The sequence below is a fragment of the Solea solea genome, chromosome 11 (genome assembly GCF_958295425.1).
Source record: "Solea solea chromosome 11, fSolSol10.1, whole genome shotgun sequence".
Classification (NCBI taxonomy): Eukaryota; Metazoa; Chordata; class Actinopteri; order Pleuronectiformes; family Soleidae; genus Solea; species Solea solea.
This window is the reverse complement of record NC_081144.1, coordinates 18,922,398-18,937,470: the sequence shown is the minus strand read 5'-3', so window position 1 is coordinate 18,937,470 and position 15,073 is coordinate 18,922,398. Positions and strand designations below refer to the sequence as shown.

Below are 15,073 nucleotides of genomic sequence, written 5' to 3'. Positions count from 1 at the left end.
AGAAACCTCAGTGCGCATGCGCGGCGCGCCACTGTGGCTGTGAAAAATTACAAGCGATAGGTTTATATTCAGCTGAAGTAAACAACGCCTTGTATAATTATAATAAAGCTTGATTTTGAATCATCACAGCTATATCAGAAATCCCGCGTGTCATTTAATGATTCATACATCTCAATGAATTGCTACACGTTGATCAGTGGTACTTTATGCACCTAGGTGACACAAGGATAAACTTAAAGCCAGAACAGAAGGTTTTCAGAAGTAATTATAAGGCCATGGCTAAATAGCATAATCCATAAACTATGGTGTTTTGTTTTTGAAAATGAGATTATCTCTGTAAATATGCAATGTATGCCCTCACATGTTACTGCTGAGCATCCTGGACAATGCCAGCCACCCTCTGCACACTGCACACTGTCATCAGCAGCCAGAGGAGCTACAGAAGCCTCAGCAACAGGTTGCTCCTCCCAAAGTACAGGACCAACAGGCTGGGGGACTCGTTTGTCCCCCAGGCCATCAAGCTGTACAACTCCTCATTGGGGGGGAGGAGGGCAAACAAAACAAACAGTACGAACTAAACAAACAATTGTCCATAATCACAACCCACAGAAATGTGCAATAACCACAAAAAAACTCATAAAAACATGTGCAATAAAACATTGGGCAATATAGGGTAAAGGTATGTGTGTATATATACATGTATATGTATATATGTGTGTATATATATATGTATACATATATATATTATATGCACAGTTAATTTTTATCTTACATTTTATTTTACTTCTTTATTCTATATTTTAGTCTATATTTTATGGTGTTTGGTACCTGTGGTGTTTTTCTTTCCTGTCTCCTGTATAGTGTGACATCTTTACACTCTAACAATCATTAACAGTGCTGTGTGTGGATGCTGGAGCTTTTAAGTTCCCCGAAGGAACCTCCCAAAGGGATTAATAAAGTCGCCTGTCTGTCTGTCTTTATTCCATTAACTTTATAATAAAATGTATTTGTCACGCACTTTTCTTTTAAATGTTACAAAGTACTTCAATCAAGCCTAATCAAGTATTACAAGGTGTCTTGTCTAGTAAGGCAAGAAAAGAAACCCAACAGTTCACACAATGAGCAAGCACTAGGCAGTGGAGAGAAAATAGCTCCCTTTTAACAGGAAGAAATCTCTGACAGAACCAAATTCATCAGCATTCCACCTCTTGTATCACAAATATCCTTCAGTTTTGAGATCAACGACGTAGGACATCATCTATAAAATTAACTACTTAATACCTATTCAGATTACAGCATGAATAGCATATAATTCTTTGCCATGACAATTCAACGGTCAGTGTTCAGTATTACAAACATAAATCTTTTTTACATGGACACATTAAATCACAAAGACTTTCACATCACAGAAATATCAAGTGTTTCTACTGAGTGGAATGTCAGTGTTTTATTAAGATGATGATTTTTGGAAACACATTAAAGTTTTATCAAAAACAAAAACGTTGACATATTCAGTGCATGTAGTTACTACAAGAATTTTTCCTGACTGACAAAATGGGGGTCAAATGTTTTATGTATTACTTTCATGTCCCAGGGCAAGTGCTCTACTTGAATACATTTTATCAATTGTAAAGCAACTTTATATAAACACCAACTCACTTCAGAACAAGTACAGGTCTTTAAATTATTACCAAGTAGAAAAAAACCCAGTCAGGATCCCGTTTGGCCTCTCCCCAAATAGTTGAAAGTTCCAACAACTGAAAAGAAACTGTATTTTTATTTATTTTTTTATCACAGACTGCAGTCCCAAGTCCCTGTGTGATGATTAGAGCCATCCAAACATCAAAATTCAGCAAATTCAATTCACACAAGTTAAAATTTCTAATCTCATTTTCACATCCCCGCTGTTTCTCCACATTAGTCTGACTTCTCCTTCTCTTTCATGTGCAGGAAAACTATGGTGAAGACAAAGAGACCCGACATCATGGAGAAGACGCTGGCATAGTAAGGGAAGGCTGAGGGGATGAAACGCTCGTACTGAGTGTGCTGCAGGGGGCGCACTGATACCTGTAGTAAAGAGACATTTGTAGAAGTTTGTCCAACGCATACTTGATCATGCCTGTTACAAGTATTATCAAAAACTAACTTTGTAATTTTAAATGTGAAGTAATGAGTAATGACATTTTAAGTAATGAGCAAACAAGTTTAGCAGTAAGCAACTTAGATATCAAGAACTTAAATTTTTTTTAATTGGCATACCAATAAAATGTAGATTAACAGTTTTTTCTTGCACTGAGATTTGATTAGGTTACTACCAAGTAAAGGGAACCATTGGATTAACTTGCCTGGGTGGAGGAGTAAAGGTGTGTGTATCCCAGTCGGTTGTAGTCTACCTTGAACTGAAAGACTCCGTACACATCAGGCAACTTGAATTGGATGGTGTATTTACCTCCTTGTAGAGATTAAACACAGGGTTAGGGGTGTGGTTAAGGGCAGCAAAGGTGAGTGCACCTCAAATCTTAAGGATACAAAATATTTAAGTTGTATAAATATTAAACTATATATTTACAAACATACCATTTTTCTTGAGGTAAGTCCTGACGAAGGGGTCAATCCTAACAAACTCGAGCTGAATGTCTTCTCCATCGAAAGGGACCCAGCGGCCTTCTGACAGCATCTCAATGACAACACTGTACTCCTGTGAGGAAATGATTTACACTAATTGAAATATACAAGTACAAATACAGGCTAAAAATAAAACCTTAAGTGTGAGGACTGTTCATATACTACATCACTGAAGATTTGAGCTCACCACAAGGTCAGTGATGGTATATGCTGCTGGGGGAGAGGTCTCTCCCACAGGATGATGGGTAACAGCTCCCACCCTGAGGACTCCGGCCTCCTTGAACACCCAACGAGACAGAGCCTCTGCCAGCTCCATGTTTCCTGTTTGCTCATGCCTAAAGAGACAGCAAGGAGAGAAGGGATTCAATCACAATCAAGGTCAACACAAACTGCCATTCCAGTCACATTTTACAGGTTAATTACATGGGTATTTAACTGTAATAAGTGAACAGTAATTTAAGTCTAATTTTCCTTTAAAAAAAAAAATTGGCGTAATGATTAAAGTAGGTTTAAGTGAACATTAATGGGCTGATTACAAATGGGCTGATAACAACACCTGTTAACATACAAAACTAAACAATTTAACTGCACGTAACAAGTGAGTCAGTGGTGATCATTTTGATTAAGGAACAGAAGCTGTAACAGTATCGATGAGACAGTAAGAAAATGGAAGAGATGAATAATGAAGCCCACCTCTGGGATCCGGCTGTGGCCTTCTGCACAGCAGAGTTAAAGAAAGCATCGCTGAAGAATTCCAGTGAGCCGCTGAAAACCACTCTGGCATTGTTTCTGGCCTGAAGGCCAGCGATCAGCAGGGTGTTCTTGCCAACAGCATGTGGGTACTTGAGAAGTAAAAAGTAAAAGTAAAGAAAATGTATTGAAGGTTCGAAATGCCATACTTAATTTGAATGCAGTGAATACTAATACTATGTATGCATATTAAATATATAGATTGCACCTAAATGGCTTTCAAAAGCAACATACTGCAAGATGCCACTAATAGAGCTCAGCACAAAGTAGGATAATTTAACTATTATCGATACTTTTATTTCTTAAATAAACTTGTAATTTAAACTTATAATTTATAATCTGACATTATGATGAGATGTGCATGATGTTGTGATGTTACCTGACTGATGGGTCTGTCAGGAAAAAAGGAGTAAGAGGTGGAAGAGCCTGTGAGAATGTCCAGGACAAGTGGGTTCTCTGGGTCTGCCACCATGCTGGAAAAAGGAGGGAGGTATAGATTTTATTGCTGTAAGTTTTATGACCGATATTTGAATACAAGTGTACAAAAAGGTCGTCTTCTGTCACAAGTCATTGCTATACCGGAGCACCTCAGCTAAGAATAAAAAGGAAACATATTATTTATCATAGTGTCCATTGAAAATGTACAACACAACAACGATATAATATGAGCACTGACATCTTTTGAAAGTAAAGAGCTGAACATGAACAAATTGAATACTGACAGCGATTTAGCACCCTCCCAAATTCAATAAATTATGGACAATTAGTGCAACTTGTGGAAGAGGGGACACTGTCATATCAATTAAATAAATTGACACTTAAGCTTTGCTTACCCAACACCCTTGAATAGAACAGGCTTGTTGGTGGGTTTGCCAACAATAGTGGGAGCTTTCAGCAGGTTCTCTGGGTCAGCAACAATCAAAGAGTGCTGGAGACAAGAAGAATCAAGTGTAAATAATAAACGACTGAAAACTGGGTTTATGAAGCAAAGTACAATAAATGGTCCCATTGTCTGTTTACCTCTCCAGGATCAGACACATCATAGTTGTGATGGTCAATAACAGCAGTCTTCTCCTCATCAAATTCAATGCCACACTCACTTCCCAGCTCCCTCAGAGGGTCACCTGTGTAGTAAAGGAAAATCATAAATGAAGTAGAGCGTTTGAGGATTTTAACTGACTAGATAATGACTGTAGAAAAAGCTGTTAGAACCCAACTGACCGATATCTGAACTGGCAGCAACCAGAACATTCCCTCCACCGTCAATGAAGGACGTAATGGTTTCCACATTTATATTTCCTCCAAAGTCTGCAGATGACCACAAAAATACAGTTTAGAATTTCCTTCAATTGGACAAACAAGCAATTAAACTAACTGAATTGTGACTAAAGTGTGAAATGTACCTTCAACTGATGGAGCAAAGATGACTAAGTGGTCATACAAGAACTGGCCGTATTTGATCAGAGATAGGGAGGGATCATCAGCTGTCTTGAATGAAAGGTCAAAGCCACGATCTGAAAAGTTGAGTTATATTATGAGCAGCATTGACAAAACAATGACACACTGTTGTATCATAAAGTCCCAACAATTTACACCTGCATTATATTTTCCAAACTATAAGATCATTAAAGGTCTGCAAACACTACATCCAGTCAGTAACTATTTATACTTACATTTATACTTATATATATATACTTGTATATATATATATATATATATATATATATATATATATATATATACTTATATATATATATATATATATATATATATATATATGTGTGTGTAAATAATTTCCTACTTGTATTACTTACTTGTATATTGTTTGTTTGTTTTTTATCTATTGTTGAGCTGCTGTAACGCCGTTCTCTCTCCACTGTGAGATAAATAAAGCTATCTTATCTTATCTTATTATCACAGGGGACAAGAAGTATTCAAATTTGCATTTCCAAAACAATTTCTTTGCCCACATTATTCCACACCTCCCTGTGTGTCTGTTAACTTAGACATGCTAACACTACAGCAAATGCAACATAACTGCAATGCAACATGTTAAAGTCCTGATTTATTTTGTTAATAACGTTACTCTAATGTAAGGAAATATCTGGTTGAAATGATAGCTACTATACCCCAATGAACAGCTAATGACAGCTATATGCGATTAATTAAAAACGCCTTGGTGTACTACAGGTATGCAGAACTGAGGAGCGCATGTGTATAGATTCAATGCAGTATAAGTTGACGTTTAAAAGAACAGTTTAAACCGTGTGTCGCTGAAATAGACTGAAGTTCGGCGAGACACCGACAACAGTACAGCTAAGCTAATGTTAGCAGCCTCGGTGTGTTGCAAGATTCGTAAGTGTAGAAGTTCATGTCCTAAAGGCTCTTTATTCTCTGCCCGAGGTACATTTGTATTACAAGTAAGAACTATAACACTGTGGAGAAGAGGGGTTCTAGATTCAAAACGTTTATGAATCCTTTACTGACCTGCCAGGCTGCGGAAGAACATTGAATGGGTGTCTCTGATGTTGAGGTTGTCCAGCAGAACCAGCGTCTTGCCGTCAGCCAGAGCACAATGCAGCATGGAGGCTAACGAGAGGAGCATAATAACACGGTTGTCCATGAGCCTAAACCTCATTTGGGTCGCCATTCTGCTCCGTTTGTTAGACGTTGGTAAAGAATTAGACCGGTTTGTCTGCACGTCTCCTGTCAGCGACACCATTTTGCTGCAGAAGTGGACGTCAGCGTTAGCAGGAGACTCAACTTTGACCCATAGATCGAGCCAATCAGAGAGAGGAACGCGTCATCCTCTGACTGCCACTCCACCAATGGGATCAAAGCTTTATTACAAGCGTGACAATTGCGGAAATATCTGCTGCATTTGCTGAATTATCACAAACAAGGCCAGAAAATATTAAAAATATGCACGTTGAACTAACATCAATAAAAAAGCCATGTTATTCTAGTAATTTCACGAGCAGTGACATGTGAAAGAAAATTAAGTATAGCTTTATAAATGAGCATAACAACACAAAACAAGGGTGGTCATTTATTTTCTTTTTTATTAATCTGATGATGATTATTCCAGTGAGACTAACCAAGGTTACTTATTTTCATTTGAACATCTTGCAGGTTAATGTAAACAATGACAAGACCCTTCATAACAATGTAATCAAGTTATTGTAATAAAAGAAAAAAATAACTGTCTTGTAATGTTGACAAGTCTGACATTAAAACAAATGTTTCTTTTAATCTTTTACCAGAGGTGATAAGATTTTTCGAGGACACAGCAAATCTACAAACTTTACACATGCACAGTATTTACAGTGTCAGGACGTTACAAGTCACCTCATATAATTTATCTGCTTTTCATGAAAATACTTCTACAATAAAATAGTTTGTTTAATAGAAATGTACATTGTCGCCAGAGTGGAATGGGGAGTAACACAGAGAGGTGTTTGAATTATTTTGTGGCCATCTACTGTAAATGTCTTGCACAAATTACAATGCACAAACCTGCATTTCAGTCTAAAAAACTATACACAGTATAACCACCTCAATATTTACCAAATGATCACATCTCATTATGTAAATTTTACTTCTGACATTGTGTGTCTTCTGCTCCTCCTCCTGTATAAATTAGATTTCTATTATAAACAATATTTCAGACATCTTTCACAAATCTTCACTAAAGTTGACACGCTCATCCTCTCATTCTCCAGCTTTCATCAATGTGGGTTTCCTCCTTCTTGGTCTCACGTATCCCTCATCATCCATCTTTCTGCTTGTCTCTTCATCATGGGCACAGCAGATTAGTTTTCCCCTTCCTGGATGACCTGCTCAGTCGTGGCTTGCCATGTTGTGGTAGTTTCCCCCTCAGTGGTAGTGGCTGTGGTGTACTGGTAAAAGTCAGAATCTGCCTGAAACATGACCAAGGCCTGAGCTGTGTGGATCCGTACGTGCTGAGCTAGGGAGCTTGCATCCAAGAATTTATCGCCACATGAATCACAAGCATACAAGATCTGGGTGTCTGGGTCTAGGAACAGAAGACATTTTAGAAAGTGAGCCATTCATATTCATCAAAACTTACATTTTCCAATAAACCCCACAGACGGAAATCACATTTTCAATAAAAAAACGTTTTGTTATTAAGCTGTGTCTATAGAAAACATGCAAATGCTACATATAAGGATAGATTGCATGTGCATGTTTACTCAAATCAAAAAGTATTACATTTAAATTCTCATACACCTTTAGTTTGCTTTAATTGCATTTTCTTTCTCCTATCCTGTTATAGTTTGACATACAATGTTTTTCAAATATAGAGGTTTGAGTTTATATATTTAGTTATTTAAAGACTTACCTTCTTCTTGCACTTTCTCTACTGCTTTGGTGATTTCAGCTTTCAAAGCCTCGGTCTCATCTGCAGACACCGTAGCAGCCACTGGTACGACTGTAATCATACACGTGAGGTCAATAACACATCATTTACATAGTGCAGGATGTTCTGTCTGAAGGATGCTGTCTGACCTGTCAGCTGAGCGACAGCACTTCCCGCCAAAGTGACGATATCATCTGTGGTAACAGTAACGATGTTAATCTCACTGTCAGAGGTGGCTGAGCCTGGGTAACCGTCAGCCCCATCGTCTGTGCTGCCCCCAGCCACTACCAGCCGCTTCATGCCGGCCTTGCCATGGTGGACGGTTTTGACGTGGGATCGCAGATTGTCCACGCGGTTAAATCCTCTCCCACATTTGTCACACAGGAAAGGTTTCTCCCCTGAGGAAAAGAAAGAACGCAAAATGAAGGATAAAATATGCAAGTGTCGAACATTATGAAGTGAAAGCCTCGATGGCCCAAAAGCTCAATAATCCTTACCCGTGTGTATGATTATGTGCTTTGACAGATCTCCCACGTTGACGAATGCCTTGTTGCACATCTGACACTTGTGAGGACGGACATTGTCGTGATGGCGAATGTGATTGGCCAGTTGACTGGACTGCACAAACCTGTCCAGAGAGAAACATAAGATACAACTCACATTTAATTCTAAATTTTTGTTTGAAATGTCTTGTCAGTACAAAATGCTTTGTTGAAGACTGAAGGAAACATGTTAGTGAAAAAAAAAGAAAAAAACACAATTGTGTAGCTCAGACAGAAACATAATGATCTGTGTTTCTTGCAAACCAATAGCTTATGTTTTCACATATTTCCATATTTTCTCAATTGATAAATTCAGGTTTGGACCTATAGCATCACTGTGTCCGTTCTCTTGTATCAAACTGACCTTTTGCCGCAGCGATCACACACATAAGGCTTCTCTCCTGTGTGCTGGCGGACATGAGCGATAAGCGAGCTGGCCTGGGTGAAGGCTTTACCACAGATACCACAGACACACGGCTTTTCTCCTGTAACACACAAATGATTGTCTCACTGTACTTGTGTATTGAAAAATGAGAATTGAGTCCTTTGCCTTCACATTTACCAACATGTCAGAGTCTGTCTTATTACCTGTGTGGATGCGTTCATGTCGCTGCAGAGCTCCAGGGTCACTGAAGGCTCTCTGACAGTGCACACAGATGTATGGCTTCTCCCCGCTGTGAACCCGCAGGTGTCTCTTCAGATTTCCTAAAAAGCAGACACCGCCACTAAAGCTTAGACCCAAAAACAGACAACTACACACACACAGCTTCATTTGGATATTGTGCAAACTATTGTTTTCAATAGTGTGCACGATGTAATATAATGATAATCTCATCGCGTCACAACACAAGATTTTAAACATTATCCAACTCCTATATTAGAATGAGTCAGATGAGGTGAGCAGCAATTAAAAAGAGTAATTTGAATCTGTTTTGCTATTTTGTGAATACTGATATTTTCTTTTTCTCTTTCATTATAAAGATATAGGACACATTTTGTCAAAATTAAACTAAAATCAACATTTAAAAAATATATATTTTAACAAACACCAAATTAATCTTTAGTTGCCCTCCTTTGGTGTGGGCGATCCACTTGCCACTAGGACTTTTCTTTGGTAGGCAGATTTGTATGTAGTGAGAGACTGTGAGCCTTTAACCCGTTTTTTAAATTACTACTTAAATTACTTACAAATGTCTTCAGTTATTTAGAGATGTTCTTACCTGAAGTGGTAAACTGTTTTCCACATTCTTTGCATTTGAGAGGCCCGTCTGTTATATGGATCTTTAAGTGCGCCTTCAAATTCCCCATCTACAACACACAATCAGATAGATAGATAGATAGATACTTTATTGATCGTGAAGGAAATTCAAGATAAATTCAAGATTACATTATCAGATAAATAATGTAAATAATTCACAAACATGCAACAAGTTATTTAATGTATAGAGGACAAAAATCATTCGAAAGAAAGATAACGTGTTTAAGAACTTCTCTGACAGATAAGGATTTCAGTAATGTTTGAAGAACTGTAGAAAAGGTGTGTTTTATGAAGAAAAATGCAGTTATGGCTGCTGTGGAGCAAAGCGTAACACACACAAATGTGCCTTTACCTGATTAAATCTTTTTTCACAGTGTGGACATTTGTGGCCCTTGTCTGTGTCGTGTATCTCTAGATGTCTCATCTTGGCGGTGGGGTCGGAAAAGGCCTTATTGCAGAAGTGGCAGTGATATGGCTTCTCCCCGCTGTGCACCAACTGGTGCCTCTTCAGGTTGCCAGATGTGGTGAAGAGCTTGCTGCACACACTGCAGCTGTAGCGCGCTTCGCCTGTGTGGCGTTTGCGGTGCAGGTTGAGCAGGCTGATCTGACGGTAGCTCTTTCCACATGTAGAGCAGCAGTATGGCTTCAGGGGGCTAGAGGGCAACAACAACTCAATTTAAAACACAAACTTGACAGCGGTTTGTCAGGAGGTATAATTAGATGGCCATGAAGGTGAAGTAACAAAGTAACTCACCTGTGTGTTTTCTCGTGGGCTTTACAGGCTGCTGGGTCAGAGAAGGCTTTGTTGCAGTCCCGGCAGCTGAAAGGCTTCTCTCCGGTGTGAATGCGCATGTGTCTCTTAAAGTTGCCAGTGTGGGTGAATTTCTTCCCACAGTCCTAGAGAGAAGAACATGTGTAATTGAAATAAAAAGAATGAACGATAATACATATGGAACAAGGAAGTGAAAAGGTGGCTGAAGCGAAGTCAGAGATGTATTTTTTTATTTTTAAATCTAGTTTACAATGTTCTATGAATGTGTGCTGGAACAGTAGGTAACATTGCTATCTAACATGTGCTGCTTTTATATATATTTTTTTTAATTCCACTGCATATCATAAATGGATGTGAACTTGATTTAAACATTTTAATATTTTAATTCTTCCTCATTAATCATACCTGCTATTGTTTGTAATCTTGATTTTTAATACAAGGGCCTGACTAAGGACATAATAATAATCAACTTTACTACCACAACACACAGCACCAGAAGAAACACTACATAGAGTAAGATATTCCTTACCTCACATTTGTGTGTCACGGAGCTGTAAGGCTTTGACTCAGATCGGCTGCTCATTGATGCTGACTGTGTTTGTCTCTCATCTTGCTCAGTGCTAGAATCGACTTCTTTTGACTTCTGGCTGTCCTCACCGTCTTCCTCTCCATCTCCATCTTCATCTTCATCTTCATCTTCAATATCACTCTCCCCAGAATCGTCTTCCTCTCCCTCATCCACATCTACTGGCTCCACCACCTTCTTCTGGGGTTTTGTCTTTGTTGTGCCTTCATCCTCTGAGTTACTGTCTGTGAGGATCAAAACACAGAACACTTAAAACTTACATACTGTGTCTAAGTGTCTTGGCTATTCACATAATAGGACATATAAGATTTCAGAAAGACACTTTGCAAATGATAAATATTTTACTGACAACCAAGAATTAGAACGTAGGACTTTCTCAATTGGAAATACTCCAGCCTTGGAGGCGGAGGTGTTTAGGTGTTCAGGTTGATACAGCAAAGGCGACCTGTGCATCCTGCTCACCAGGGAAGGAGTTTCGTCTCTGAGATCTTCTGATTCTTCTCCCTCGAGAGCTTATGTACGTTGATCTGCCACCAGACTTTGACTGTGCTTCTGCAAAAACAGAGATAGTATGCCCAGGTTTATTTGTTGAAACATCATGCGGGCCCTCAACAATTGGTTTAACGATGCAAACACACATGCCAAATGGACTGAATGTAAATATCAGCTTTACTCACTCGGTGTGTAGTCTGTGTCGGAGGGGTCATCCTGAAATCCAGTTGCGTCTTGAGTAACACTTTCAATCTTTATTTGAGCAGTATGGGGAATGGATTTGGGCGGGCGTCCTCTTGACTTGGTTGTAGAAGGACTGGTTTCTGTAGAGATGTCCCCCTTCATGTCATCCTGATTTTGTGTGGGCTCTTTATCTTCTGTGGGGGTGCAAGCAGGAATCTCCTCAGCCTGTGATGCCACTTCTGGCAGGTCACTCTCCTTCTCTTTCTGCTCACTGTCACCTGCCTTTTCGTCTGTTTGATTCAATAAAAATAAAAAAAAGGAAGAAAAGGTGTTTTCTTTACTTACCAGAAATATGGTGGACACCTATGGAATAACATATTTAATATTTCATGTATGGATTACAATGTAAAATCTAATCAAATGTAAATATTTCTTACTTCTTTATAATATAGATAAGAGAAGTTATTTGTAATGACTGCCACCAACCAAAGTGTAGAAATATATCTGCACTAAACCCATGTAAAGACTGGACTCACCGACAGTGAAATCCAATGTTATGACTGAAGGAGCTGGATTTGACATTGACTGGTATGCAGAACAGGCGTTCACAATCTCTTGCATTTGTAGAAAGTTTGCAACAGCCAGTACGTCCTCTACATTCTGTGGACTTAAATTCAGTTTGGCCGTGTACATAAATTCCAGGACCTGACCCAAACCTGTAACGATAATCAGGAGCATAATAGGTCAACTGGAGAGAGAGCAGAAATGATTTGAGCAAAAGTATTAGGGGTAGTATGCTGCAATGCCAATAATAACAATAATAATAATAATAATGATTTACAACTCAGAAGTGTGTCTGCAGCCCGAAACCTACCTGCTGCATTGCTGATGTCCAGATGCACCACATCTTTCTGGTCCAGAAAGAGGGTGCGGAAGTAAACGCTGCAGGCTGCCAGCAGAGCTTTGTGAGCCTTGAAGTCCACCCCATCCACAACAAAGGTGCAGTCACACAGCAGACCCTGCTTACGCTGCCGATCAAGCTGCTCCAGGACCTTCCCACTGTGCCACGGGAACTCCATCTCTCTGGTGGAAGAAGCTGGTAGTGAGACACAGGCTCTGTGGACATCCACTGACAAGGAGGATGTAACATGTCACATTTCTCTATGTTCAAACATATGTCATCTTTTAAAAGGCTCTGGTAAAACTGTGTAGCGTTATTGTTATTGAAGTCATGATGCATAACTATGTCATAATAATATAAACAGACTGTATCAATAAGTCATTTGATACCATTTCAAGCACATAATTGTCTTGTTGGACCATGTCTTGCTTTGTATATGCTTTGGCATGTTACTCTCTGCTCTGAGAAGTAGAATAACAAGATCTGTATCTAGGGGTGAGTGTAGTGTACCCCAACACAAAACTGTATTTGGCAAGTCATCTTTTTCCTGTATAGCCATGACTCAGTGGAATACTAGTCCCCACACCTTCTCACATCTTGCTAAGCGTTGGCTACTGTCAGGACAGGAGTTCTGTAGTTTTATATTTGTTGTTGTTATTATTATGTTTTAATGTACTATTCCATCAACCTGCCCAGGGACTACAGGTGGAAAATAGCAATCTGCTACAACCTGGCACAATGCATATTCTCTTGTTGTACAAGATTAATGTTTTATTGTGCATTGTCCCTGTCTTGAAAAAAAATAAAATTAATTAAAGTTATCAACGAATATTTTTAATAGCGACTAAAAAAGAAGTTTTAGATTTCAGCCTCTTCAATACAAAACACTTGATTAAGTAATCATTTTGACGTTTTGGGAAAAACAGATCCACTTTTTTTACCAAAAAGAAATCAGGCCTGCAACAATTAATTTTTTCAATAGTTTGATTATGATATTAACTGTCTACTATTTTGACAATGAATTAATATCCTATTAATAATAGAACACATCTTCATATCGTTCAGCTTCTTCAATAAAATCATAGAAGATCATAATTTCAAGGTTTAGAAAAAAACAATTACAATTTAATCGATAAATGAAATAATCGTTATTCCTTATTTGTACCAAAACACAGAGACAGAGACCTAAACTGTAATATAATTATAGCTAGCTAACTAAACAACGACATGCGATATGAAAATAACACACGAATTCACTTTAATGTCCCGTTAAAGCACCATTTACAATGAGTAGCGACAGAAAAAGCATTTTCTCTGAAACTTTTCACCACATGAGTTTAACAATGCAATATATCGATTACAATTCCTCCATCCTTGCAACTTAGCTATCAGGGATTAATTTAGCATGCCTTGACATGCATGCAAGGCAGGGACAAGATGGCGGCCCGGGGAGTCTGGCCTGTGTTAATCTCCTGTTCTTTTAACAGCTAACTCATTCTTCATGCTTACAGGGAGCGCCATTTTAACAAAAACTACCTCTTTGTTGTCTTTTCTTCACTCCGTGTCCAAACCCCTCACTTCAGGCGGCGTCTGCTTTTGTTTCACTCAATTATGAAAAACAAACCCAATCGAGTTTTTCGGTGATCGATCTTGCAGCGCTGAGTCCGTCTACCGCCATCTTCCTCTCTCTGATCGATTGATAGGGACCGGCCGGATGTGTCAGTGGGTCGTGCGCAGTGTGAACACACGTCGTTTCAATGATGACCGCGTGGTGGCGCAAATGGCCCGTGTTTTAAAATCTGTATCACTGATAATTGTCTTTTTGTTCAAGTTTTTTTTGTTATTTTTTTTTTTTTTTAAGTTTTAAATGATTATTTAAATATTTACAAATTTACAATTTACCAAACTCCATTCCCAAACATTAGTTTATATAAGAAACTATAGTCCAAACTCATTCATGTATGTGTATACACAGACAGTTAACATAAGTAACAGAACAAAAAAGGGATAAAGAATATAATATAGAACAACAGATTAAAAAACTATATATGCGGTATATATAATTGCGTCAATATAGGGAACTACTTGACTTGACTTGATATAAATCTTGTAAAAATAAAGGACTTTTTATTATGAAAAGCGCCTTTGAAAATCTGTTCTCATGAAAGCAGGGCAGATGCCTCATTAATGCCTTGACACACAAGACAGAATCAAAACACATAATTGTCATGTGATGTTCACAGTATATCCAGCTTTATTCCTTTTTTCTATTATAATCTGGATGTATGATGATGAAAATTGTGCTGCCAGGTCAATCATACTAACAATCATTTCTAAAATTGCTGTGCAGTGACAATTACAAAAGGGATTCAGAAGTGACAGCAGGTTGATACAAATACAAAATATATCGTTGTCTAAATGTCAAAAAAATAAATTCTACATCTCAAGAAAATGTCTGATGTAGAGTTTAAAGTTTGCTTTGCCTGTAGTTTAAAAATATTGATCATAGTTCATGCTGTTTATGTCTTGTCGCCCATGGAAGATAAAGAGGTTTGATTTATTACCATTTCCCATTAAAACGTA

At 38.3% G+C, this 15,073-nt stretch overlaps 2 protein-coding genes across 3 annotated transcripts; both read right to left on the bottom strand.

The window, feature by feature from the left end:
* Positions 1–1,414: 1,414 nt before the first annotated feature.
* ddost (dolichyl-diphosphooligosaccharide--protein glycosyltransferase subunit (non-catalytic)) lies at positions 1,415–6,134 on the bottom strand. Its single transcript, XM_058641816.1, has 11 exons — positions 5,863–6,134; positions 4,779–4,889; positions 4,597–4,683; positions 4,396–4,499; positions 4,209–4,303; positions 3,755–3,848; positions 3,319–3,467; positions 2,813–2,960; positions 2,578–2,698; positions 2,346–2,452; positions 1,415–2,067 (listed from the first exon to the last, which is right to left on the bottom strand). The coding sequence occupies exons 1-11, from the start codon at positions 6,095–6,097 to the stop codon at positions 1,918–1,920; spliced, it is 1,401 nt and encodes a 466-aa protein (XP_058497799.1). The 5' UTR covers positions 6,098–6,134; the 3' UTR covers positions 1,415–1,917.
* A 283-nt stretch (positions 6,135–6,417) lies between these two features.
* zbtb17 (zinc finger and BTB domain containing 17) lies at positions 6,418–14,217 on the bottom strand. Of its 2 annotated transcripts, none has more exons than XM_058644130.1 (15): positions 14,027–14,217; positions 12,464–12,718; positions 12,126–12,305; positions 11,592–11,879; positions 11,377–11,466; positions 10,858–11,138; positions 10,311–10,453; positions 9,909–10,209; positions 9,519–9,606; positions 8,887–9,003; positions 8,663–8,783; positions 8,254–8,384; positions 7,906–8,154; positions 7,739–7,828; positions 6,418–7,411 (listed from the first exon to the last, which is right to left on the bottom strand). In XM_058644130.1, the coding sequence occupies exons 2-15, from the start codon at positions 12,666–12,668 to the stop codon at positions 7,188–7,190; spliced, it is 2,508 nt and encodes an 835-aa protein (XP_058500113.1). In that variant the 5' UTR covers positions 12,669–12,718; positions 14,027–14,217; the 3' UTR covers positions 6,418–7,187. The 2 variants fall into 2 exon arrangements, with proteins under 2 accessions (XP_058500113.1, XP_058500112.1); XM_058644129.1 differs by having other exon boundaries at positions 12,464–12,672; positions 14,027–14,216.
* Between the last annotated feature and the right edge of the window lie 856 nt (positions 14,218–15,073).

Coding starts and splice junctions, on each gene's coding strand:
- zbtb17 (XM_058644130.1), bottom strand. CDS start 12,668: ATGGAGTTCCCGTGGCACAGTGGGAAGGTCCTGGAGCAGCTTGATCGG. Junction 11,139..11,376: donor GAGACGAAACTCCTTCCCTG/GTGAGCAGGATG, acceptor TGATCCTCACAG/ACAGTAACTCAGAGGATGAA. Junction 7,412..7,738: donor AGAGAAAGTGCAAGAAGAAG/GTAAGTCTTTAA, acceptor TTCTGTTCCTAG/ACCCAGACACCCAGATCTTG.
- ddost (XM_058641816.1), bottom strand. CDS start 6,097: ATGGTGTCGCTGACAGGAGACGTGCAGACAAACCGGTCTAATTCTTTA. Junction 4,890..5,862: donor GTTCTTCCGCAGCCTGGCAG/GTCAGTAAAGGA, acceptor TCAACTTTTCAG/ATCGTGGCTTTGACCTTTCA. Junction 4,500..4,596: donor TGCTGCCAGTTCAGATATCG/GTCAGTTGGGTT, acceptor TTTACTACACAG/GTGACCCTCTGAGGGAGCTG.